General features: G+C 41.2%; 1 protein-coding gene across 2 annotated transcripts; it reads right to left on the reverse strand.

Annotated features, from left to right (window-relative positions):
* Positions 1-27,247, reverse strand: appa (amyloid beta (A4) precursor protein a). Of its 2 annotated transcripts, XM_032556455.1 has the most exons (16): positions 27,052-27,247; positions 13,149-13,316; positions 11,568-11,697; positions 11,333-11,445; positions 11,049-11,239; positions 10,010-10,326; positions 9,704-9,871; positions 7,663-7,796; positions 7,013-7,087; positions 6,764-6,922; positions 6,514-6,642; positions 5,715-5,814; positions 4,833-5,039; positions 3,915-4,006; positions 3,065-3,211; positions 1-2,244 (listed from the first exon to the last, which is right to left on the reverse strand). In XM_032556455.1, exons 1-16 carry the CDS (start codon positions 27,109-27,111, stop codon positions 2,143-2,145), a joined length of 2,292 nt encoding a protein of 763 aa, XP_032412346.1. In that variant the 5' UTR covers positions 27,112-27,247; the 3' UTR covers positions 1-2,142. The 2 variants fall into 2 exon arrangements, with proteins under 2 accessions (XP_032412346.1, XP_032412347.1); XM_032556456.1 differs by lacking the exon at positions 9,704-9,871.
* Positions 27,248-27,912: the final 665 nt, after the last annotated feature.

Below are 27,912 nucleotides of genomic sequence, written 5' to 3' on the forward strand. Positions count from 1 at the left end.
TTTTATTTTTATGTACATTCAAAACTTTATTATGGAATACAGTGTAGAAAGCATTTTCCCAGTCGATGCAAATGGCCTGCACAATATTACACAGTGGAAAAAAAAAACAAACATATACCCCACAGAAAGAAAAAAATAATAAAATCCTGCTTCTTCTTCTACTACTCTATGGCGCACCCTCTGAAACAACAAACTCACCCAGCAGCATCCCTAAAATATACATTTCACTCAGTTGCTTCATTCGTCATGGGATCTATGAACACGTGTGAGAGGTTCCATGTACTTTACGCTCTCCTCCAACTTGGCTGTTGGTTCTCTGCGGTGAAAACATCGATATCTGTGTGTCAGCGTCTGAGCTGATGGCAGAGAGGTGAGCAGCAACGCCGGGAGGAAAAAGAAAAGGCGAGGAAGGGAAGGGAGGTGCAGCGGGAAGTGAAAAATCCATTATATACACAGACTGCCTGGTTATCCATCCGAAACTGCAAGTCATTTCCTCTCCTCTTCCTCCTCCTCCTTTTCTACCTCTTAGCACTCCTGAAGCAAAACTAAAGGAATAATGAGACGGCATTGGCTTACAAATGGAGGAAAACGCGACTGAAAGGGTTCCTACACCGATTTCATAGTCATTTCCAGACTCCCCAGTATTTTGTTTCCACTTTAAAAAATATAAAATACACAAGTTCACCAGAACTCTATGATAAATATCCAACAGTGGGTGAGTGGAAAATATTGCATCTGCAAAAAAAAGAAGAAAAAAAAAAGAACGAGAAACTGGGAGGATGGCAGAAAGGGTTAAGGTGTAGAAATACAGATATTTTTCCGTCCAGACTGTGTAGGAACCATGGAAACCATCCCAACCTGCTTCTCTCAACCGTCACACAAACAAGAACGAGATCAGGAGTAACTCCGCCGCAAAAACACAAAATCTCAAGTTTTTTTGCTCTAATTTCTAAAAAACTAAGTTACGAGTAACTTTTCAGCACGATATAGGAGCTTATTTTAAGTAAATAAGGCCTAACTATTGATAAAGTACTAGTTATAAATGGAACAATCTGCCATTTTTAATTGAATTAAACACTTCTTGCTGAAAATTTGCTTGTGATTTAGTTTTCTCATTTCAAGTGTACTAAACAATAAAAAAAAAAAAAGAGCAAAAACACTTAGTAGGGTTTTGTTTTTGCAGCGTTCAGAACGTCGGTACACGTAAGGATTCTGGACGATATACTTCGATGGGTGAAAATTTACAGAGATGAATCTCCTTCTTGCCCTCCAGCCTCAGGAACGGGAGGAGCTCAGAACTTCTAACTTCAAAAAAAAATTAAGAAAAGAGGAAAACTAAAATCACATGATATGAAAAAGCAGAGCCAGTTCCTCTAGGTTTCTAGATATTTTTCGTTCTCGTCTGGATGGTCACGTGATCACGATTGGATACTAAATGTACAATCTTGCTAGAATGACAATCTGAGTGAGGAAGGATCTCCAGAGAGAGCAGCGTCAAGATCCGGTTTTGTGTTGTTTTTTTTTTTTCCTTACTCCAAATCCTGTTGTCATGCACACTACATAAACAGCTAAGACTTCAGCATTATTACTTCAGCAACATTACACGCAATTTTAAAAAAATGACTTTACATCAGTTTACTTTTTTTTTTTTTTTTACCGTTTTCGATCTTTTTTCAAAAAAGAAAAGTGGAAACGACAAAGTAAAAACAGCTCCAACATTTACTACAGCCGTCGTCAACGTGGTCGCCGTGTTGTCCCTTCGGAGCCCGGGGCGGCTTCACACAGCCCAGCTGTTGCGTGGAAGGAGGGGAGGATGGAGGGAGGAGACAGGAAAGAGAGGGGGACACTCACTTGTTCTCCAGGAGGATGAAATCATTTTGTTTTTAGAGACGTGCCGCCCCGAAACTAAACGGAGAAAGTGTGCTTTTTTTTCTTTTCTTTTTTTTTGCCTTTCCCCCTCCCGCTTACGGCCGAGACGCAGCAACTTCTACAATTTAATTTAATTAAACAAAAAAGAAAGAGAAAAAGGCGTCTTGCTGCAATAAAGTGAAGGAAGTGGTATGAAACAGGAGGAGAGGCGGGGGGAGGTGATGGTGTGTTTATGAGTGTGTGTGTGTTTATTTCTTTTTTTTATTTGTCGCCTCAGTTCTGCATCTGCTCAAAGAACTTGTAGGTGGGGTTCTCGTAGCCATTCTGCTGCATCTTGGACAGGTGGCGCTCCTCGGGGGTGACGGCAGCATCCACCTGGAGGGCAGCCAAGAGGGGTGGGGGTGGGAGGTTACACATGTCATGTGGTGGAGGTCCATATGGGAGAGAAAACCGACACGTTCTGTCATTTCAGGAGCCACTCGTCTCGAAGACAAATGAACAAAAACAAATCGGTGATTCATGTTTTAAATCGAAGCGCTAATGAAATTTCAGGAAAGATGAATGCGACCAATTAGAAACATGAAACCAGAAAATTAAACGTAGCAGAGGCATTAATCCGTTTGCTTTTCAAAGTTTTCCATTTGAAAAAAAAAAAAAAGGGTTTCTGAAGTGATAACGGGCTGTTTCAAAGTTTTTTTTTTTAATATATACATCAGGTCAGACTTAGATTGATGAAAATCTAAAATACTTGGAAAAATCTGGACAGGATTATCCAAATCCAGACGGTTTGATGACTGCTTGGAATCACAGAATGGAAGAACGGACTTTCAGGGATTTTGTTTTGGAATTGAAACCAATGTAAAACCCGCTGGCAAAAGAAGCAAACATCAACAAATAAGCAAAGAAAATATATTAATTTGAGTTCAAGTGTTGTGTTTTGAGATGTTAAAAAATTTAAAAAATGCCTTTTATTTTTCTGGGGTTTGCTTTTTTTCAGGCTTTTCCAGTCTACACCAGAACTGTTTACTAAACAGATTCTACTGTATATTTTCCATTTTTATCTTAATCAGATTAGAACTACATGACTACAACCTGCCTTATGTTGTGTCATTGGACAAAAATACACTGACATTTTACTTGTAATGCTACACACACACCCCTACACGCACACACACACACACATCGCGTTTCTCACCTCAATGACTCCGTGGTGGATGGAAGTGTACTGCTTCTTCCTCAGCATCACCAGGGTGATGACGATCACCGTTGCTATGACCACGCCTCCCACCATGAGCCCGATTATGGCGCCCTTGTTGGAGCTGACGTCCTCGGCGAAGAAGACCTGCGGGAGGTCAAGGACAAACGGTGGTCAGGTCGCAAACACAAGACTGGAGTTAAATGACCCGAGTGGGTTATTTGCAGCGTGTCTGATGTTTGTCATTACATCTCTGGACATTAGGGTGAAATTGTGCTGCAGAGTTGGACAACTTGGGATGAAAAATTCATTTCCTTCCTGCGGCGGCCAGGTGACTCCCACACTATGCACTACATGCATTCGGCAACAACAAAACAGGATTACAGCGCTCTGTTATTTTCAGTATGTCTCCAGGAAGAAAGAAAATTGTTCTTCTTTTCTTTAAAGGCAGCTTTATAAGAAAAATCTAAGAGAAACCAATAAATGACAGATAATCTAATAAAAAGTGACTTTGCTCAGGCTGCTCCTGGTGCATGCATGAAATGCGGCGTTAATAACATGCAGGGATTGTGGGATTACAGCCTTTAGGTGAGAGCAGTGAGGTGCGTGGATTTGGGCAGAAAATGGATTGAGGAGATTAAAGATGGAGAGCAGAAACGTTTCTATAATCTTCAGTGGAGCGGCTTCGGGGCAGAGCGGGAAAAAACGTCGCCGAAGACGGCAGCAAACCTCCCACCGATCAGAGGCCGGTGGAGAAAGTGTGACGCAAGCATTATTACGGTCGTCTACTCGTCTCCATGGTGACAACCTTGAGAGTTTACCAGGCGGACAAGGTGGAGATGTGCTTTACCAGTTTCTGGTGGTGGACTTCATATTCAGTGCTCTGTCTGTCCTCTGTCTCCATCCGCATCTCGGGGACGGCGTCCATCTTGACTCCGGTCACTAGCAGGAAGAAACGGTACGATCCATTACATTTTTAATTTATTTCAAGTTTCAACCAATTATTGAGGCTATTTTCCCAACTATGAACACAGTAACATTTCCTCATAAAAGACTGCTGGCAGGTTAATTAACCTTTTCAAAGGTCTCTTGTTAAGAATAGTGCTGCTCTTTGTCCTGGTGGAGCAGAGAAACTAGACCCCATTAGACTACATCTATAATTAAATCACTTTTTATGATTCGAGTTTGGTTTTATAAATAGCAACTATGTAGACATACAAAGGCTCTTATTACCACCAGAGGGTGCAGGAACACACAAGAAATCCTATCTGTGTTTCTTTGGACAAAAGACTGGTGGCAACATTATTGGTCTCATTGGTAAAAATGTGCAAGAAAACTTAGCACTTTCTCCCACAAACAGCCACGCCCCCTTCTGGGGGAAGTAAATACTACAGTTAAAGGGAGTCGAAGCAACGTGAAGAGTGTTTGGGGCAATTGATGCATATAATATATGATTTAAGGTGGAAAGTTGAACAGTAATATAAGATCACTTCTGTGTGGTGGCTGCAAAGTTAATTAGAAAAACACTGAAGAAACTGGAAGGATGGTCTGGAGCTTGAAAGTAACATGCAAAATAAGAGATTGCTTTTAGGCAGCTGTGATTTTGCTTGTCGCCTTGTTTTCATTTTGGCAATAAGCTATATTTAGTCTTGCACATCTTTACCAGCAAATCTGTGTTTTAAAATGTATCAATAACTGAGCTCATGTTTTGCTTCAGTGTTTTTTTTAACCCAATAACAGTTTTATTTATTTATTTTTAAATAAGCACCCTGGTTCTCTGTGTTCTGCTGGTTGAAGCTCTCGGGGTGGATGAAGCCGACTCCTCCCAGGGTGTCCTCCTGGGGCAGCGGGTCAGTCTGGCCATCTCCGAATTCCTGGTCTGGCATCAGGGCGTCGTTCCCGTAGCTCACCCTGGCGTCGGTCTGCAGGTTGGCCAGCTGCTGGGCCATCTCGGCCTGCTCCCTCTGCAGGAGCTCTGCAAAATAAATACGTCTAAATTGGTGCTCTATTTGTCATTTATTCCAAAACAGATGGGCAGACTTTTAAATGGTATTCGTTTCATCTGTGGTGCGCTCCACTGGGCAGCGCAGAATGTGACAGACACAACCTTGCGACTGCAGCGGTGAGAGGGAGAGGATTTATCTTTCCAGCGAACAGTTTCATTTGAGTCTGAACAGAAGAATTAGGCCAAACGGCTCCAATGTCCTTATCGGTAGGGGGAGGAGAAAAAGAAGAAAAAAAAAACATTTCTGCGGACTGGAATTCAGAGCATTTAATCTGTTACCCGTAACACAATCAAGGCATTGAGCTTTTCACAGTATCCGCCTCCCATTTAGGTCAGCAGCCACAAAGAGTATAAGAGATTTATATCCAAAGCTGCAAGAAATGGTTTGGAATGATTAAAATGTTCGTGATCATTTCTGCTGAAGCAGCCAAATCCAAACATTTCGGTGGCTATGAAACTTTTTCTGGATTTATAACGCCTTAAATAAAAGTTTATTTGCTGCTAAATGTTTATTTCATCTGGATGTTATGACAGAACAACCCCAAGAAAACCGAAAAACTACAATATGGTTCGTGTAGAAGAACTCACAATCGCCCCAGTGACACACGGTGGTGGCAGCAGGATGCTGTGGGAGTAAAAACTTACCAACTTGGTCTTGGATGTCGTCGGCAACACCAGGGACTTTGTAGAGAAGGCCCAGAGACTGGTTCATACGTTCCTCAATTACACGCAGATGAGTAAGCACCTGTAGCACAAAAGTACAGGCAGACTGTGAGAAACGGGGGAATTTCCATTTTAAGATGCAACAAAACCCAACAGAGTTTCTGCAGGTTTAACCAACTTAAATTTAAGACTTTTAGTCTATTATGATTTTAAACCAGTTTAGGACCAGTGACTCCAGAGAAATGTACAAACTTCATCCAGGTAACCAGCAATAAATTTGCACTTATCCACCAATTAGCTAGCTAGCACTTATGCAGCTAGCTAAAATAAGTATTGAGTACATAGTTTAGCTAGCTAAATAAGTACTAAGTATCTTAGCTAGCAAGCTAAAATATCATATCTAACATACCCTTGTTAACTAGCTAGCAAAAAATACTCAGCTAACTACCACCAATTCACTGTTAAACCCTTGCTAACTAGCTACTCTTGCTAGGGTAGCTGGTCTACCCAAGGGCATGTTAGCAGTTAGCTGTAGCCTCAACCGTCTCGAGTCACACGCAATGAAGATGTCTGAGTGTGACTCAAACTTTTGCCTGACAGAAAAGTCCCAAGAAAAGAAAAAAAAACCCAAAACTAAATATAGGAGATTAAATTGTCCTGTAAAGACAAAATTTAAGACCCGTGATTGACAACGTACTTTTTAAAATTAATTTAAGATATTTCAATTTTAGACAGATGAATTTCAGACTTTTTAAGGCAGAAGGAAGCAGTGCGTCTGTACCTGAGGCCTGATCTGAGCAGCCTTTTTGGGGTCCACCATGCGGATGTGTTCAAAGTGTTTGAGGGTGTGCTGCCTGTCCTTCTGCTCGGCGCGGACGTACTTCTTCAGCAGGCTGAAGACGTGACGGGGCTGTGAAAGACAATGAGGCGGCGAGAATTATTCATGCGGCGGGGAACCTTCAAAAGAAAACATCAGTGGAGAGGTTTTGATGTGAAATCCTCTGAAACGGAGAGCAGTCGGTGCCGCTCACCCTGGGTGGGTCCTGCTGCAGAGCCGTCAGGTAGCTCTCCAGAGCCAGGCGGCGCCGGTCGTTGAGCAGAGCCTCCACCCGGGCCATGTGGGTCTCCACCAGCTGCTGGCGCTCGCTGGCCGCCTCCTGCTCCAGAGCCTCCACCTTCTCTTGGAAACGCTGCAGCGACACAAAAATCCCATCAGTACTGAAAAACGACTGAAACAAAAAAAAAACATGTTCCAATGTGTGCTTCCATGTTGGTCTTACGTGAATCACAGCTTTCTTGTCGGCACGTGGAAGATTCTTGGCTTCCCTCTCGGCCTCCTCCCACTCCCTCATCACCTGAGCGCAAACACAGGAAGGAAAACATTTATTAAGTCTGGCGAGCTGATTTTTATTTTCGTCCGGTCCCGGCAGAACATCGCTTCACATATTGCTGCTTTTCAGAGACGAAGTGCAGAGTTCTCTGTCTTTTTCAACAAATTTTCAAAATGGGTTGAAAACATCACAGTGGATTTATGGAAGCCAAGTAAAACTCGCTTAGAGTCGCTAATGTTACATTGCATTTGGAAAAGACAACTTGGACACAAATTTATTTCAATTTTTGGAGTTTAAAACAATTTATTTTTATCTGCAAAAAATGATGCAGAGAAAACATATAGTTTCCAACCTAATTACCAGAAAATAGTTCCAAAAGAATATTACTGGTACTTTTAGTGTCATTCTATTCAATTCCATGCAAATACTCCATGAAAAAAACCCTGAAAACCCAGATTTGTTGTTATAACTACATTTAAAAAAACGTCAGCTTCTCTACAGAATGCTACTTTACAAACTGGAGCTGTCTCCAGGTGAAGGAAGGAGATTGAAGCAGAAATGCATCAGTCGGTTTTCAAACACGTTGGTTTGTTTCTTGCCTGGGACATCCTCTCGCGGTGCTTCGCTTCCAGACTCTCCTTTGCTTTCTGGAAGTGGGCGTGCTCGTTCTCGTCGGCAGGCGTCTCTAGGTAGTTGTCCACCGCGTCGGGGGAGCTGGGCTTTGCTGTGGGAACTGCGACACGATTTAAAAAAAAAAAAAAAGAAGGAGGAGAGGAAAAGAAATCCCGTTGGTGAGGAGATGTTTCAGAGAGCGGCAGGAATGGGATCACAACGTCCAGAGAAGGGTTAATGAGGTTATTGACAGCAGAGAAAAGAAAAAAACAGTTGTGTAGCTGGAAGCCAGGACCTTCAAACAGTGCGTAAATGCATTAGATGAGCCATAATGCATTGAAGAAAAGAGACAAAACCTCTTACAATCATAACTTCACCCAGACCATGTTGGAGCTTTCCTGGCGAAACTCCTGACGTGAATTCATCTGGGAGTAAATCGGACGGCACTACGGCGTTAAAAGTTTAATCAGAGGAAAGTTGATCATTCATCAAGTGCGCTTTCGAAGCGCTACGCGAGCGCAGGCGTGAAGGTCGCACGTCATGTGAAATCGGTCACGTCTAACGAGAGCGTGACTGCACAAAAACACCAGAAGGACGTGACTCGCTGCCCCTAGCGCGGGGCTTTCTCAGCTTCAAACATTTTACAGAACCTTAAATATGAAGATGTTGTTGATGTTTTGTATTGGGATAGAGTGGTGCTAAATGTAGACTTGAAAGTTAACCAAGTTAATTGTTCAGATTTTTGTCCAAAAAAAAAAAAAAATCTTAGAAAAACAATGCATCAATTATGCGTCACACTAAATCTCAATGAAACACTTTTAAGTTTAAACATAAAATGTTGAGCAATTGAGTGCTTTTGAAACATCTTCCATTACCTGGACTCACAAAACAATTGCAAACAAACACTGACATGGCTTTTACTTTAACTGATTTATGTGCGTTAGAGAATAAAACTTGTTGATTTATCACACATGCTAATACGGCATTAGCATGTCGAACGCAGGTTCGGATTCCGACTCATTTTACACAAACAAAATCGAATTGTGAAGTGAATGAATAAACCAGGGGAACCAGCAGCCCAGCCTGCAACATGTCACGCACATAAAGGACGATGGGCGCTGAAGCGTGGCTTATTGCGAAAATAATGTCTGCCCGGGTTATTTCACAGCTCATATTGACGCTGAGTTAATATACAGGAGACGGGCGCATTGTAAAAGCCGCCGTTATGAGAAAAATGGAGGTTAAATGACGACAGCTGCAGGTTTTAAATTATTCTCCCGTTAGATTGTAAAGATTTATTTTAGAATAAGCTTTTTGTAGTTGACTGGTTTTCTTTTTATTTACTGGTTTTTCAAATTAAACTTGAGGAAATTCTAGTTTTCAGTATTAAAAAAAAACTACATTACAATGTCATATGTTACAGTTTATTTTTGTATAACGGCAGATTTTTTCTAAATAACTTTTGCCCTCTGGAACAATATTCTAGGAAATGTACACCTTCAATGTAATTATTGTTTTTGTTAATGTGGAACAGAATGCTTCGCCCAGGAGTCTGCAAGAAAAGCTGAGAAAATTGAGTACAAAACTAAATCTGACAAAAAAAATCTCTTATCCAGATCCAGACATCTTGATAAGAGATGTCTGAATAATCTAGTGGATTTGGAAAACTTCTATAAAGTAGAAAGTTTGGCATTTTAACAGGTGTGTGCAGAGATTTTATCTCCACTCCAAACGTGTTTCATCCCTCCATAGTCTGGACTTAGTCACTTCTAAACTAAGTGGAAATGTTCAAACACTCTGACCCACTTGTAAAGAATTGCCCATGTAGCAACATTCACACTGGTGTCAGAAAGCAAAAAAAAGGAGGGAAAGTAGAGGGGGGGGAAGCTTCGAATATAGAGGAATAATTACATGTTAGACAGGAATATACGTCTGGAGGCAAAAAACACACCAAGGAGGAAACCGGGGAGTTAGAGAGAGATCTGATTGGCTGGTTAAGGCTGGCTCGCTGCCGTGGGCAGGACTTACTGACGCTGCTGCAGACAGCCAGGCAGTACTCCTCTGAATCAAAGTTATTCCTGTTGCCTCCGCAGCCACCGTAGATAAACTGAACACAGCGGCCATCCTGGCGGTCAAAGTACCAGCGGGGCAGCATGGCCCGGCATGGGCCAGTCTCAGCATTGGCCCAGCACACATCTTGGAGGACACATACACACACACACTTATCATTTAGGCAAAATACGCCAATATGTACAGAAAATATGGTGGAGAAAAAGTGTGGGCCTGAACGCGACGGCTGGGTTTAGGATTTTAAAAGTTTACACCCCCTCTTACCTTTGACAACTTCCTCCACAGACTCCGTGGTTGTGGTGGTGGTGGTCGTCATGGCGACGTTAGTGGTGGGCTCGTCGGCGTCGTCAAGCGCGTCGATGATGACGCCATCGTCCTCATCATCGTCATCCTCCTCGTCCACCACCTCCTCGTCCTCCTCTCCGTCTCCGTCCTGGTCGTTGTCCAACTGATCATCCTCCTCCTCCTCATCCTCCTCTTCGTCGTCGTCACCCTCCTCCTCCGGCTTGTCCTCGTCCTCCTCCACCACAGATGGTTTGGTTTCCTCTTGCTGCTCTGCTGGCTCCGGCTCCCGCACCATGCTGAGAGACACGAGGGCATGAAGGAGGAACACAAAGGACAGAGAGAAGACCAGGTTCACACACACTGATCCTAAAACAGCTACACACTTCTACCAAGTCCAATTCCCAGAAATCTTCCCTGCTGCTGTATTCTAATACTCAAGTTCATCATCAGTATGTGGTGGATATTGAACAAGGAAACTGGAAAAAAGGAAATAGGAAAGAAAGAAGGAGAGAAAGGAGGTAGAAGGGAATGAAGGAAAGCAGGATGGGAGGAAGGAACGAATGGAGGGAGGAAAAAAGGAAAAGAAGGTGGAAAGGAGGAAAGAAGGTGAATGGAAAGGGAGTTGAAAGGAAAGAAGGAAGAGACTAAAGAAGGAAGGAAGGAAAGAAAGAAGAGAAAGAAAGAAAGTTTGAAGGAAAGAACTAAAGGAAGAAAGGAAGGAGGAAAGAAGAAAAGAAGGAACAAATGAAGGAAAAAAACTGTTTTGAAGGAAGGAAGGAAGTTGAAAAGGAGGAAACTAAAACTAATTCAACGCTCAACTCAAATTGTGTTTGAAGCCTGGCAGACATTTGTCAAATGATTTGAGGAAGAATAATTGAGGAAGTGAGGGAGGGTCATGGCAGCCGTTTCCTTTCAAAGATGTAATATCCGTCCTTGTGGAAATGCTACGCCTGAATGAGGCAGTTTCTGATGCATCACTTCACTATTCCTAGCAGCCTCGCCCCTAATCTGTGCCCACCTGTTGTCGGCGTAGTCCGTCTCCACGCCGCCCCACCAGACGTCAGAATCGTCAGAATCCTGCTCTACGCTGTCCGCGCCCCTCTCCGCCTCGCTGGGGCAGCAGACAAATTCCACTCCTCTGAAGCGGTCGATCCCGCAGGGCAGCAGCATCCCGTAGTCATGGAGATTCATGGTGCGGTCTCCACAGTTCTGCATGGTCATGGACACGGAGTAGGTCATAAACGGTGATAAATACGTCAAAGAGAAGCGGCGAGGAAAAAAAAAAAAGAAACAGGTCCTCACCTCCTTGGCTACGGTGTGCCAGTGCAGGTGGCTCTCGCATTTATCCATCCGCTCCTGGTGGAGGAATTTGCACTTGTCAGGAACCAGCAGGGCGTCGCTCACAAATTCTCCCACTGAAAACAGAACAAACTCAGAAACCATACGGAAACTTTTTTTTTTTTTTTTTTTTTAATCAAATAGGAAAAAAACTGGCACTTTTGAAAACGTAAACAGCCAGAAAACATGGTGGATTTACCCAGGCAGCGATAGGGCACCACTATGTGCATATGGCTGCGGCACTGGTTGCGTCCCTTCTTGCACCAGTTCTGGATGCTGACTGGCTGGTTGGCTTCCACTACGTTGGTGATCTGGAGTTCTGGATACACCTGTAGACAACATTACAGCCCACCTCTGTGATGATTAAAGGATAGGGTAATTTTCCCCTCTGTCATAAATTTCTCCAGATCAACGCAACATACTAGATCTGTGATTTATAGTGTATACTTTGAAGCACGCTGCATTACGTTGAGCTTCTTGGTTTGATTGTCCTCTCTTTGCCCAATCAACAAGGTGCTTATATCCATGCAACTTAATTTTCCCAGAAACAGTCAGCTTGTAATTAGAGTATTTTGGCAACCATGTCACCCAGAGAAATTTGGGATTTTGTTGGCAAGAAAAACAAACACCAAAATAATATAATAGCTCCAGATCAGCTTCCACAAGGTGTAATCTTTCTAAAGAGCAGGATTTGTGTGTTTTTCCAAAGTGAAATTCAAGCATTTTCAAACTTTTTCAGTAGCACAGTTCTGAGATAAGAACACTACAAATGGACTAACAAAAACAGTTTCAATACACTATTATATGATATAAATTATCACTGTTATTAATTGTGTCTGGTGATGGTATTCTACAGCAGAGACTAAAAAAACTAAAATATAACAAATGCTATGTTTTGAAATGTACAGTTTTCAATCAGAGAGGAACATCGGCTAGCTCAGAGCTTCTGTCTTTAGTGATGTCTTTTTCCTAGAAGACATTCTTGTTTTCTTTTTAATAAGTAATCTAAAAGGTCAGAGTTGTGTTTAGCTGTGTCCCATTCCTGAGTTCTCTGGATTTTCCTTCAATAAAGCAACGGTTGAGGCCATTGTTGCCGTTAGCAATGGGGACACTGTTTTCCATTCCAACAGGAATTTCTCTGGGTTCAGGCCTTCAGTCTTTAGTTGTATTTCTTTCTTCCACAAAGCCATTGACGACTACATTGCTGTATTATTCTCATTTCCATAGAGAGTAATATCAGTTCAGTGTTATGGAGGTTAGCAGTGTCTTTCTTGGACAAAGCCACTGATGAATATATGTTGTTGTGCTCAACTCTGTGTGCTCTCCATTTTACGTCTGTTTTACTCGTGTCTCTTTCCTCGACGACGCCACTGCTGATGCTGTTGTGGCCACAAACTTTGGAACAAAAAAGCCAATTCTTGTCTCATGTTTGTTTTCTCTTTTTTATTTAAATCAAACTCCATCCTGTTCAATCACTTCCTCTTCTTAGAACACTTTTTACCAAATTGGATTTAATGACTGATTGAAAATTACATTGCTGTGGCATAAAATACCATGATTGAACTGACTTACTAGGACCTAACATGTAACTTTTTGACTAAATTAGATTCTTTTTAACTGGACCACTTGCAAGATATCTTGAGACATAACATGCTATGAATTAATGAAGTGAAATCACAAAACATTGCACCGATAGCTTGTAAAAAATTATTTTTACTCATTGACAAGAAAAACCAAACCTCTCCTAAAGAGCTACTGTAAACTTTCAGAGACAATTTACCTCCTGGCAGTACTCCAAGATGCCCTCCTTGGTACCGATGCAGCTCTTCCTGCCGGAGGGGTCGGGCTCCCACTTGCCGCTCTGCACGTTGATGTGCATGTTGAGTTTACCGCAAAACATCGCCACCTGGGGCTCGGCCAGCAGACCCATGGAAACGTCCGCGGGAACCTGAGGTAGAGCGTACAGAGAAAATGTCATGAGATCTAAAATCTTGTGAGAAACTGAATGAGTGCTGGTATCTGAAACGCAGCTGTGATGGGATTAAAATCTTCAAATGGGGAAAGGAAAGGAATTGTGATGCGAGGATCATCATGGAGTTTCTTGTGTTTTCTTTTTCTTTGCAGCATTTTCAGTTTGGCAGTGAAGTTTGAAAATGAAAAACAAAGATTGCTCGTGAAAATATGAACTATTTTTGGTCGGTTTTGGTCTGAGGAATCGTCTATGGGGGACAAAAAGCCCACCTTTGACACGACTGTAGTCGTTTCTCTGTTGGTTTACATCCCTGTGTGATGATTTGTACCTCTGCTTGTTCGAGCTTCAACAGCCTGCCTACAAGAAAAAAGGGTTTTGTGCAGATTCTCCTCAGAGAGGAGGTGCAGACAAACCGCTGAATGTCTGCATTGTACTGTCAAATGAGCTAGAACAAAATGGGAGGCAATATGGGAGGGGGGGAGAAAAAAGAGACAGAGACAGAGGGAGGAAGGAGAGGGACTGTTGCCATTGTATGCTCCCTAATCTTGTTAATGGTTTGAAGGCCCTGGCAGGCAAACAAATGTTGTTTTGTGAGATGGATAGCATATTTTCCCCTGCAGACTTGATTCTCTCCCAGCAGCCATGAGCATAGAGTCCCTTCACAGAGAGAATAGCTGGTCGATTTGGATTCAATTAAAAAAAAAAAGAAGAAAATCTCAAACGCCTGAATCGATCCAGCAGCACTGTACCTGGTGTACCAGTGCGAAGATTAACTTCATTGTACTGCTCTTACGCACGTCGTATTTACACAGCTGGCATCATCCGAGGGTGACAGCACTCTCGGGAGATGTTCTCCGTTCGCCAGATTGCAACCAAAGAAAACGAGCAAAGCAGAACAGAGAGCTGGTCAGGTACACAAACAAGGGACGAATGCTAAAGAAAACAGCAGCTGCACTATGCAAAGCAACTGCGTCGTACGGCAAGACAATGAGCGGAGAGCTGGGAAGATGGTCAATATCAATTTTATTGCTCAGAAACAACAAATTGATTGGACCTTAACTGTTTTGAAGCCATTTCACAGAATAAATTTTTTTCTTCGGCCCCGTCTTCCAAAAAGTGAGAACGGCTAATGAATATATCGACACTGACAGACAGCATAACAAGCATTTTTGCTTTGCTTAGATAGAAAGCTGCAGTTTGAATCTGTCTACACAATCAAATTAATTTGATTTTACGCTTGTGTATAAATTAGATGTTTGTCTCAAAGCAAAATGCTGGTTTTTGAAATGTTGGCCATCTTTTGGAAAGCATAGATTTGAATACACAATTTAAATGCCAACAGCTTCCATAAGCGCACAAATCTGGCAAACAAAAGTTGCTTGGAGCATCTTAAAATCTAACACTTAATTTTTTTGTTTTTGTATTGCTGGTAATATACTGAACCAAGAACTACTGAAGGAAAAAACATGAAAACCTCTGAAGAAGACACTAAGTTCATCTTAAAGGGAGGGTCATTTTTCTCTTCATGAGAAAAATGAAGAGAATAGGAGTGGCAAGAGACGCATGTGTTTGTTTTGGTTGTATTTACCTACGATGCCTTGCGTTACCGCCCACTTCCTGTTATTGGAGTGGTATCCGGTCCGCAAGGCATTCACATATACATTCGGACCGTACCAGAGTTAACATCAACTGAACAGAAGCATAGCTTTGTAGGCCGACTAGTTTGCCTCTTTGGTCTGCATCAGAGTTCAATTCCCCAAACAAACAAAACTAGGGTTGGATTAAAACAGACTAACCTGACCTGAATTGCATTGAGGTAAACAAGTTTGACTAAATATACAATAAATCTCTAGACATTAAGAATAGCCGGGCACATTTATGGCCGACCTGAATCAATATAATCCCGTCATTACACACAATTCATTCATTTAGAGCTGTTAGATAAAGATATACTGGCATACTGTAGGTCAAGGGTGTGCCTTTAGAGTTCATATTTCAACTACAGGTCAACATAAGCTGCATGCTGAAGAAAATCCCTCACAAACACACACTAGGGTGTAAAATCCCCCATTGGCCACAACCCTTCTCTGTTCACACAAACGATAATTCAACACTGGCGGCCATTACTCTTGACACAGAGCCATCTGCACCACCACAGGATTATTTGGAAGTCTGTCGCTATGCCGCTCACAGATCACCACCATCTGTGAGGTTGTGACGCTAACAGATACACACCACGTTTTACTCATTGATAAGAAAAGCCAAACTGGTGGCTTAAAAAACATAGCCTAAAAATAGAGAGCAGTTAATTAAGATAGTCTGAAGGGTCTACGGTTTTATTTTGACCTCATTACGAGTGCTTGACACACCTGGCCAAGTAGATAAAACTTTGTCTCTGCTCTGAGGTATGTGTAGGTAAATCAGTACACGGCAAGCTGCTTGCCGACATTAAAATTCTTGGTCATCCTCATTTGGATGGCAAATCGAATCCTCACCGATCAGCATCTTCTGGCCCTTTGCCTCTCGACCTCTCTTCTGTCAAAGGAGGCGAGGAGAAGCAAGGGGATGGTAAAGCGGTCAAGCCTCAGCTGCAAGCCTATAACTCACAGGCCGGGTACGATGAGGAAAAAGACAAGAGTAGCGTACACAACAGAAAACAATGGCTACAATGCCAAGAGACGGAGAGATTGGAGAACAGATGAGGTGGACAATAAGCCCTTGGGGTCAGGAATGAGGTCGGCGACTTTTCAAAGCAGAGATTTCTGTCATCAGAATATAAAAACATGTCTGATAAAAAAATAACTACTTTGATCCACTTATTTGAAGGTTCTGGTAGCATTTTGAAAAACTCAAAGATAATAACAGGGTGAGAAACTTCATTGTTTGGATCTTGAGGCAAATCAATGAAGAACAGATGGACTCTGATGACAGGCAGACAAATGCCAAACCACATCAGCAGCAAAGCTTTGTGTGTCATAAACCAAGACACCAGCCACATCCCACCCACCCCACTTCTGTTGTTATCTCAGCTCTGGCTCAAAGTCTGCCAGCCTGACAGTCGGCCGTCCTGCAGAGAAGGGAGCAGTAATCTGGGTGCTGTGGATTAGGACAGCAGTCAGCTCAGGAGAAATATCCCGGTTCGCTCCCAATCTGGCATGATACCCATCCCATTACCTGACTCTGAATAAATTAGGACGGAGAAGGCCAATGTTGCGAGACAATGACCTCATGAAGATGGTGTAAATAAACCTTAGATGCATAATACGGAGCATACAAAAATAATACATTCCAGCTTGCTGACATTTCCGTTATTCTTATCAGGGAATGGATTGGATACTGGGAAGACATTCTTGATCAAAATAGCTCAATGAACATGCATTTACCAGGTTTGATGCAGACTTGTTTGGATTTGGGCCTGGACTATGACAAGGCCACTGACACTTAATATGCTTTCTACTCTAGCTCTGATTGTAGGTTTAGGGCTAAAGGAAAGCATCCCCAATCATGTTCCCATCATCTTGCTTGCAGATGTTGTGTTCAAGGCAAGGTGTGGTGTTCCGTCTCCATAAGATCTCCATAATCTTCACGGTGCTTTACAGCCAATAGCCTCATTAAACTACACAGCAACACAAAACTGTAGCCAAATCTCATTTTGGAAGATTTATTTATACACCATAAATAAAAGGAAACCCCAAAGGAACAATCGAACCATGTAAAACAGTAACAATCACGTTTAGCTTAATAAACTGATTAAAGTGAGATCTACTTGTGCAATTTGCTGGAGTGGTTTCGTCCGCACGGCTTTATAATGAGAACGCCACGCTCGGTGCATAAAATATCTCTGCAATTTCATTAGAAGTGACTTCAATCACATTGTGGATCGCTGTCAGGATTCATGACCCAAATCCCACTCAAATGAGTCTTAAATACATGGAACATGATGTCATGCAACAGCTGGAACACCAAGTCTTTGTTGTTATTTTTAGTTGTCCTGGGTGCTTATGACCTCAACATCGACTACATGACATCCTGCTCATCGACCAACAAGAAGTACAATTTAATGTGATGAATGCAACTTCCTGCCTCTTCATCCTCCTCCTCCTCTTTCTCAACTTCACGCTAATTGTCCAAATATTCCCATCTGAAAGTCATTGCCTGAAGCCTTGCATAACATGCGCTGCCTTGTGCAAGTGAAAACGCTTATGACTGCAGTCAGTGATGCGATCGAAAAACCAGAGACGGGTTTATTGGCCGTTACGTCTAAATGGGGGTGTCAGAAATAAAGAAATATTACAACACAAGCAAGCCAAAGGCAAATAAATCTATTTTTACACACCCCTTCGCAGCCACGTGGACTGGCAAAACTGTTTAATGTATTCTTGTGCAATCTTTGAAGTGTCCCCGATGGGCGCTGGTCCTGCAGCGCTATTAATTGCATAGTCTTATCTGAGTGGCCCAGGACTGCTGTAGGGAGCCGGGTAGGGGTGATGGCGGCTGGAGGGAGGGATAAACAGTGTGTGTGTGGGCGGGGTGTCTATAAGCAGCGCTCATTCCACTGGGGAGACTCCCCGGAGAGCAAAAACCTGACACACAAATTTCTCTGTGGCCCACACGTCTTTTATAGAAATCAGCCGTCGATGCGACAGGGCCGACCATTAACGAGACGAGGCGGTATTGTCCTGGCCGAGACGTGACTCTAATGCACAATCAGTGCACCGAGCAGACAGAAGACGGATCACTTTGTTATACATTGAGCATTCATGATGGGACAGGGTTGTTATGGGATGTAGCACGACTACTCTGCTTTTTTTTTTTTTTTTGAGTTATTAATCAATCGTTTATAGCGTTAGCAGGACTGGTGGTCAGGCGGCTGATGCATCACTTTGCTAATTTGTTGACTTTCCTTGAGAGGATGCATAACAGCAGAGTTAATTAGGACAAGTGGGATCTAAATGGACAGGACCAAACCACGAAATTCACATAAACACTTCAGGCTGTTGCTCAGAACCCTCCATGTTTGACTGGACCACTAACAAATATGTGTGTGATACTTGGGAAGCTTATCTTGTGGGTAGATTTTTCAAATGATTTTCCTCATCCTCACTGTAGGCTGGACGTTTTAGTTACAGACTAGGTGTTGAGAGAAAAAGATTTATCATAAATATTTGGTGGGAATATGAAAAAACAACAAAAAGGGATTGCTCTGATTCTACTTTTACGTACCAAGAAGTTTCAGATCAAGACACGCAGATTGCACCATGACCAGCCAGGCGATTCTTTAAATCAATATTTCTCAAACCATCTGCGAGACGTATTGATCTAGCCACTTATTCAGTCTTTAGCAGGTCAAAGAGACATGATGAAAGGTTTCCTCAACCGCTCCTGATTGCTTCTCTTCATATTCCGCTACTTATCTTCAAAAGTTTTCATCAAAGTTCAATTGAAGAATGATCTCCATTTATATTTAATGCGATTAAGCTTCGTCCTGAGGGATTCCAGTGGAATAAGCGTCTTAGGCCAATCTGTTCAAATCTGATTAGAAGTGTGTAAAGAATCACATTTGGAACTACTGGACATCTAAAAACGTCTAGACAAAAAACGAAGAGAGACTCTTTGGTGTCCTTAATTATACTCGGCATGGATACACCTTCTGCTCCAGGGACCTGCCTGTTATAACCTCCCAGAGTCATCACCGTAACAACCTGAGGCAACACTATTATCCAACTTACCTGGGAGACAATTTCATCATGTGGGTAGTTTGCTTTGGAGACGGATCTAGGTTACCTGTGTTTGTGGATGTCATGCGGGGTTTTACAGGCCTTAAATGAAGGTTAAGTGCAACAGTTGAGTCATTCTGCCAAGTAAATCAGTCCAACTGTGGTTATCGAACGCAAAATTACTTCAAGGATACCACAGTTATCACTTTTTCACGTTACCATTTGAGGTGCCTTTTGGCCCAAAATGTGTTTTGCAAAGTTTCTTCAATTATCAATATACAGACTTTTTAAAGGCTAACTGTAGGAAACTGGGCCATGATTTGTTTTTTGTTTTCTTTTTACTGTTAATTTTAAAATGTAATAGCTTGCTCTATGTGTACATATACTGTATGTGCCCTGTGTATAGAACAAGACACTGTAAATACACATAAACTCTTTAGCAGTGGTAGACACCACTAGCTAAAAAGTTAGTTCTGCTAAAGCACTGCACCAAGGCATAGGGTAAAAAAACAAGAGAGAACCGAGGAAAGGAAATGAAACTATAGAATAAACAGTCTTCACCCACTTCAAAATAAGAGCATAAATAAAAGATCAGTAAATCTTCAACACAGATTAGATAATGGGACAAGTTAAAAAAGCGCTAAATGAAAAATTTACTCTATTAGTGCATTAGCAGACATGTGCTCACCATGGCTCTTTACCATGAATAGCCAAATCATCTAGGTTAGATTGGTGCTATCGAGACCTGTCCATGAGGGATTTTCCACACACAGTAACTTCCTCTAACAATCCACACACACACACTTGATTTGTTTTTCATCATTTCTATTTGTAGCACAGAGGGCGGATGTCCGCCTCCATCCGGAAAACCAAACAGGAAATGGATCTACAAACTGTAGGACACAATCAAGATTCCTATTTCGCTTTCTTGTACTAATCTTAACAGCTCAGATAAATAAAGCTCAACCTTTAAAAACATGTCTCACCTTTTACAATTCAATTAGAATTTTCTAAATTTTAAGTATTTCAGCTGAGACGATTAATATTCATCTGATCTTAAAATTTAAAGTGACCATTATTTATTTAAACAGACGCGGATTTCTATATAAGAAAACATTGCTTTTGAAGGAATATGATGAGGAGGAGAAAAGGGTGGGAGAAATAACAAGAACTAACATTGAGCGGCCTAATTATAGTCCAGTCACCTGGGGAAGGCCACGGTGCTATAGCAACACTGAAAACCTGGGATGAGTGGAGAAAAGGGAGGAGAAGCACGCAAAGATTACATCACTTCTGCTATCAGAGGAATACACACTCGAGTGAATACTTAAGAGAAATAGGAAGTGAGGTTTTGAAAAAGACTACGTATGCTTATTAAAAAAAGATCTAATGTCTTAATAAAACTCAGAGTGAGAAATTGCTTTCTGTGGAGCAGCAGGCTGGATGACGGTTTGTGAAGGTAGTTCTGATTTCAACTGAATGAAAATGACAAAAATCAGGATTTAACAAAATTACAAATATGTATTTTTATTATGAATCAAGTTGAAACAATATTTCAGTTTTTATATTCTCAACCTTTTGGCTTCAAACATCTTTAGCTTCAGAAGCAGGTGTCGCATAAGATCCGACTTTATTGCTAAAAAAAACATGCCTTCTTTGACCTTTGCCCTATGAGTTGTAGGTCTCAACCAAGGGGTGTTCAACCTGTGGCTCCAGTGCCATCTGTGGCTCCTCAGTCCCTTTCTTGTGGCACATTAGCAATATTTCTACATTTACATTGTACTTTCAGAAGTTTTTAGCAGTTTTGTTTTTATAAATATCTGCACAGAATTCCTACTACAAAAGTATTCAAACGCAACGAGGATTTTCTCCATCATTTGTTGTTATTTAGCTGTGAACGACACAGAGTTGAAAGGCCTCCTTGTCATTCCCCATAATCTGATACCAAATAACTATTTTAAGCTCAAATTTCCTTTGAATATTGGAAGGTCTTAATGTACAAAAAGATTATTTCCCCCCCTTTTTTTTGAAGATTCTTTCTTTTTTTCTAAAACCTAATTTAAAAAAAACAACAAAATAATTGTAATTTCACAATAAAAAAGATTTTTAAAGAGTATGTTATTCATAAAAAGGATGATGATTGAGATACATCATGTTTTTGCAGCTCTTGACTAATTTTATCTGGGCAAAAATGGCTATTTGGATTGAAAACTTTATGTTTCATTTTTCTACTTTTTCAGAAAAAAAGGGAAGAAACCTCACTGCTTACATTTTAACGCAATAAATTCACTACATACACACTCTAATCATGTCTGATTAATAATAATGACCACATTCCTATAGAGTAGCAATGCGGGGAGCTGCGATTATTATGAATTATTCTCATTTACACACAAACCATCTTCCATTGCACACAAACAGCTTGAAAATCCACGTTTTCAACACGACTTTATCGGCCTTGGATCTGAACAGAAGGTCGGTTCAACGAAGAATAACTCATCTGTTACTGCAACACATGACACAATGGCGCTCTGACGGCGGCGGCTGCAGATTTGATGCCTCGGTGAGCAGAGGGAGGTAAACGCTTTCATATGGAGGCTTTGTGAGTGAATAACGCGTGCGTCCTTGATGATACGCTGAAGGCTAGATGTATTCTGCGTCTGCACAGGTCAGGCGGACTTGGTTCTCGACTTATTACTCTGATTGTGAACCAAGAGCTGCTTGCTCAGCAGCTGTGAAGGAAAAGAGAGACTTCTCGGTGAACTCCCGATATGTGCAGATGGAAACAACCGCTGCATGACGATGAGCGCTTCTGGCCCGAGGGGATTTCATCAACCATACGAAGAGGAAGTGGAGAAGACTTCCGAGGAAGAAAGTAGATGTTTGACCTTTATAAAGTGGAAGTAAACCTCAGCATCGGAATTTAAAAATCATCTCTGCAAACTAAGAGATGATTGAAAAAGCCAGCAATTAAAAGCTACCGCAGCATCAAAATACAAATAATAGTCTAATGAACAAATCAGACGAACTGCACCTTTTCAGGCTTCCTATTATCAAATTAACTCTAGTGTTTACTCTCCGTTTCATTCAGAGAGCATGTGGCCGAGCACAAAACAGGCCTTTGAGTCACCAGCTGGCCTGAAACCAGCAAAATCAGCACTGCTGGATTCCTAACATGCTTTCAAAGTGAGGAGACCACCAACACCCGCGAACAAAGTCAACTCACACCGATGAGATTCACAACCAAGGGAATGCGACCAAGGATACCAAGGAACAGACAATATGGATGGACAGATCTACAGGAATGCAGGCTCATCCGCCTCGTCCTGGTTACCATGACAACAGAAACGAGAGCTGCATTTGGACCAAGGCTGGCTAAAGGGTTAGCCAAAATGTGGCACCAGAGGATAGGTTTGGGATGCCTGACCTTCCTGACAATCGTGTGCTTCCTGGAGCAGGAAGCTGAAACACATTAGAGAATTACTGTTTCAAACCTGATTTTAAAGGCTCTCAATGACCAAGCGTCAATTTGCTTTCATCTTCACACATTGCCGCTTTGTTTCCATTACCTACCCATTGCACAACAGTTTATTTCTCTCAATAATTATGAGAGAGTTGCTACACAATTCATCCAAAATGCCTAAACATTCAAATTTAACCTTCAATTCTATATTATTACATAAAAATATGCTAGTACAAACATTTTCATTTGTCAAGGTTTTGATCGCCAATCAGCTCTAATTAAATGCGAGACATTGTAATACCTGATCAAACCGGAATTAATCTGAGTGGACAAATGTTCTTACAGCAAACGATGGTTACAGAAAAACATTTCAAATCTTTAGTTCTTGAAAAGGGAACAAAATGGTTCCAAGGTGAGGATGTAGTGACAGATGGACAGAAAGAAATATGTGTTTGATATCAAACCGGTCAAAATAATGAATATGGGAAAATAACCGCAAGAAATTCACCTTGCTGTCGATTACTGGAGTCATTTTTCCACCATGTTCTTTTCTTATACAAGTAGAAAAATAATAAAATGAAAAGAAAAAAAAGGATTCCGTTGGGCCCTACGACACTGGTTCAAAAAAAATAAATCTGCCATCTTCAAACCACTAAACACTATGTTCATGCCAACTAACAGAGCAGAGCACACAGTTTAAAAATGGCACAGATGACAGGGATCCAGCAGGGAGAGCAACATTTGTCCAACCTGACCATATGGCGCATACTGACATAACAAGGTTGCTTCAGAGCCAAGATCAAAACACATTCCTATGTTAAACCAATCAGTGACAATCAAATATAATAACTGCTCAGCAACAATTATTTCATGTTTTCATTTTTCTGTTGCACAATCAACTGAAAATTGGACACTTTAAAAAAGGGAAACAATCAACGAAGCAACAATTTATGAAGCTAATTTTTTTGTAACCCAGAGAAAAATGTTGGCCATCGTTTCCTCAAGTTATCTTCCTAATTCTTTCCCTCGTTAGAGATTAATTCAATACACACACAAAAAAATTCTTTACATTTTAAAACATGTTACTCATGTTTTTTTTTTTTCTTTTGTTTTTTTAGTCTCACTTTCTGGCTTTCTAACCATAAAGATTGAGAAATTTAAAGAAGAGCAGCAAAAGCAAATGAGGTAGATGAGCAATGCTTCTCAGGAACATAGCTGAATATTCTCATCTATAAACCACACTAATGTGGAATGTAGCAATAGTGTCTTGAATCAGAGGCCTTGTCAGATTTATTGCAACACTGACTGCTACTGGAGAGTCTTCTCTTAGGCAGTAAAAAAACCCAAAACATCCACATTTCAGAACCTTGGAAAGGGTTCCATAAGCCCACAACAAGGACAAGGTAAGAAATTGTTGGCACCAACAAATTAATAAATAGTAAAATAAAAAATTTGTTCTAAACATTACAGTTTACTCTTTGACAACTAAACCTTGAGAAAATAAAGAGCCTCTCTATGCTTACCAGGTAATTTTACCTGTTTGTGTGAGATCTCACATTAGCACTGGGTGTTGCATTTCATTCTGAAAGAGTACTGAACCATAAGCAAAGTTCAAACTCATTCCCTAAAAGCAGTCAAAAGATTTTCTTTAAAGATATATTTCAAGCAAGCACACCGGAAAGCAAAGGTTTCAGCAGCTAAACGAGACACGTTGTTGTCGACCGGATTCCTCCTTAGACCTAAAAACTGCAGCGTGAGCAGCAGAGAAGGTGCCAGAGTGGGAAACACGGGCAGCGCCAGCAACCATAATGGCATTAGGGCTGCTAATAAGAGGAGAAGGCTGCTCCGCCCCAGGCTGAAAGACTGCAGTACGTACACAAACAGACTGTGCACCCATCCAAGAGGCATTTCCCAAACCCTTACAAAAACACAAAGGCTGGCATCCAGCTCCCACGCTTCGCAAGCGCAGCCTCCCTGTGCAGGAAAAGCTGCTTCCTTCAGTTGTGTGTTTAGCGGAGGGTGTTGGTGTGCGTTTGGGCGGCCCGATCACGAAGGCTAGAATCAAGCCCCGACAACTTGCAACATGTCCTTTCAACTCAGATTGAATCTTGTTCAAATTAATTCTCAAGAACAAAGCAAAAGATGAATCATACTCATGCCAAACCCACTGAAGATTGAGAGGAGGAAACAGTAGATTAGTGTCCCAATTTCACTTTAAACATGGGTCAAAATGGCAAAAAACTGCTACGAGTGTACAAGACATTAAATGACAAATACACGTCCTGTATGTATAAGCTTTAATGCAGTTTCATTCAGCTTTATATTGCTCTGACTGACAAATTACTTTTTAACGAACTGTGCAAAACAAAGACTTATTTACAGAAATAGCCATTCAATTCAGTCTGATCCTATAGATTCTGCACCAACAGATTCAAAGTGAATCCACATTCCTACAAATTCTCTTCCAGCTATGAAACATTAATGGTAACAACCAGACATAACCACAGACAACAGTGAACTCTGGCTGCCGCTGAACCACAATTGTGAATTCATTATCGTGCTATACATTTACGGTTATTAAAAAGTGGAGTATTTGCAACCGAATGGGCAATTGTAGCTGCAATGTCTTGTAATAAATAAATGACGAAGCTATGCATATTTTAGGTGGAAGTTCGACAAGGCATTATGCCAACTTTCTATGATCAGTAAAAGTCGCCCTAAAATTTCAGATGAGCATTAAACATTGGCTGCTCTCAAAAATAAAAAAGTACTTAAGAAATGTGTTGGTTTTAAGTTCATATTCATAGCTATAACTGATTGCTTCTTTGCTTTTATTCTTCTTAAAAACTGTGCAGAATTACAAAAATATTTAATTGACTAGGAGCTGTACATTAAACATTAAAATAATCACAAAAAATGCATGAAGCAGTTGTTGAACTGTACAGTTTCTTCAGTGACAGATTGCTGTATCCTATGTGCACAAAGGAGCATCATCATAGATCCTTCCTATCTACAGTTGTTAGACTAAAACCATAATTGCTTCCACACAAGGTGCAGGTTCCATCAAAATCGGTAAACAGTTTGTGTCTTAATTTCAGTCATTTACTATACATTGAAAAAGAATGTTATTGTTGTTTTAAGGCACACTAATAGCTGTCTCTGTTTGAGCTTTAAACTATGTATAGAATTTTTTTTTAATTAAGTGTTTATTCAGAAAAGAAAATGGAAATAGGTTTAGCCTACTCTTTTGATGACTGACTCCGTAACCAGGAGTGTGTAGGCCTATTGAAATAATTTTAACTTTAATAAAATATGTTGGGCCAAACAGTTATTTTCTCTCACATGTGAACGACATGTGTATAAACACACACATATACCAAAATGTTGGGGGGGGAATAAAAGTATAAGCAGTGATTTATTTAGAAACAAGTCTGTGGGGAAAATACGCTGCAATGTTAAATGTAAGTTCAAATCTAATAAACTTTAAAATAATGGGGGAGAAAGGCGTGAATGAAAGGGAACGTGATGTTTAACTCTCCTGTTGGCTTCCCAGCTTCCCGACCCTCCATAAATGGTGCAGTGCACCGCCGCCATCTTACCTCTCCATTCTCTAACCGTGTAACTGAAACGTGACGAGGGGCGTCAGTAATGTTTGTTTCCCAAATTAACAGTCCCTGTTACGACCTCGCTTCTTTAAATCTGAACAGAATTACACGAAAAGGCTTCAAGAAGAGACCACTAGAGACATAAACATGCTCCCATAACTACAAACACACCCACTCTAAAAATATGAGCCCTCGGGATATGGAAAAATGAGACAATACGCGTTTATCCGCTGTGGAAATTTCGCCCAGTGAGCACAAAACGTAGATTTTATGTCCTCAACGTGTCTTTTTATGTTCTCTGTGTTAATGATTGTAGCACACACGACTCGTTTGTATCATTTTAAATCGCAGAAATGTAAGGGAACTGCTTAAAGCACAAAAACAACAAAGTGGGGAGCATATTTTCCGCTGTAACACAAACGGAAAGGGGGGTTTGACGTACGACTTTGACGGGTAAAAACGTCACAAAACAACGACACAATGCTGATTTCTATTTTATGTTATATAACGTTTTTTTATGAACACCAATTATAGCCACGGATGGTGAAATTCCCGTGAATTTTCCACTTTCGACATCTTTAAAAACCCACCAACCAAAAACGTTCCCCACTTCCGGTTAAACCTTCACCATAAAGCAATAGACATTGTTTAAGAAAACCGTACAACACTAGAGGACATAAAGGACAGGCTATATTTAATCCCACAATCATATCAGATGTCCTGGTGAATCCGAGATTAAGTGTAATCAACTTTATTTTTTTACTTCCAAACGCATTCAGCTTTAATTTTAAAAGGCACAACCATTCCGCTTCCGGTCTCATCCATAGCTAACTCGTGTTAGCTTGTCTGAAATGGCAGCAAAACAATATGCTCGGGGAAAAAGAAAAAACACTCCAATGTCCCTTTTTAAGACCAATATTCCTTACCTCCACAGCCATGGCCGAGGCCAACACAGCGAGCAGCAGTAAAGCCACTCGGTCTCCCATGTCGTTTTGTGAAAGCAACGCTCCTGAAGGCAGCGTTTGTCTCCTAACTAGTGTAACGTTTGAGTCGGTGTGCTCTCCGCCGGTGACTCCCGCTGTCTGATGGTGAGCGATCCTGAAGCTGCACAGCTGCTCGGAGTCGGATCACCTGACCGCAGCCGGCTGGGATTAACTCAGCCTCCCATGCTCACAATATTATCACTCTAACCCTCTTCCCCGCTCCCTTTAATTCGTGTACAGAAAAAATTCTCTGATTCAACCTTTTAATTTTCACACTAAAATAAAGGTTTGAATAATATCTTAAAGGTACTACTCATCAATCGAGTCAACACAACTGATTTGAGATTTACCACATACAAAACATAATGTAATGGAGATTTTCCCCTTTTTGCTTAGCAATGTTGCTGCAATTGTTCTACAGCCATGATACACCCTCCAACAAAACAAATCTTCAGTGCCTCTTGTGACATCACATAAGGCAAATAAAAGAACTCTCTAAAAGTGAGCATATATTTCTGGTTTAAAATGTATCTAAGTAATAACTCTACGGTCCGTAGATATATCAGCCGATTTGTTTGCCGTCTTTATACATTTTGGTGATTTTTTCCCCCCTTTAATGGATCTAAAGAGAGGAAGTGCCTGCACATTTAAAAACTAAACCTTCTCAATCGCAGAGCTGCTGTTTGAGCCGAAGAGAAAGACATTAAGTATTATTTTTTTCCCATAAGATTAAAAACCGATGCATTTTTTTCCTCTTAAATCCTACCCGTTTATTTAATAGGTATTAGAAATCTAGTGTGGAAA

Source organism: Xiphophorus hellerii, chromosome 24, assembly GCF_003331165.1.
Source record: "Xiphophorus hellerii strain 12219 chromosome 24, Xiphophorus_hellerii-4.1, whole genome shotgun sequence".
In the NCBI taxonomy this organism is placed as follows: Eukaryota; Metazoa; Chordata; class Actinopteri; order Cyprinodontiformes; family Poeciliidae; genus Xiphophorus; species Xiphophorus hellerii.

Excerpts from the sequence above, each read along its gene's own strand:
- appa (XM_032556455.1), bottom strand. The coding sequence starts at position 27,111 with ATGGGAGACCGAGTGGCTTTACTGCTGCTCGCTGTGTTGGCCTCGGCC. Across the intron at positions 11,240-11,332 it reads GGCACACCGTAGCCAAGGAG|AACTGTGGAGACCGCACCAT; the intron begins GTGAGGACCTGT and ends ATGACCATGCAG. Across the intron at positions 9,872-10,009 it reads TGTGGAGGAAGTTGTCAAAG|ATGTGTGCTGGGCCAATGCT; the intron begins GTAAGAGGGGGT and ends GTGTCCTCCAAG.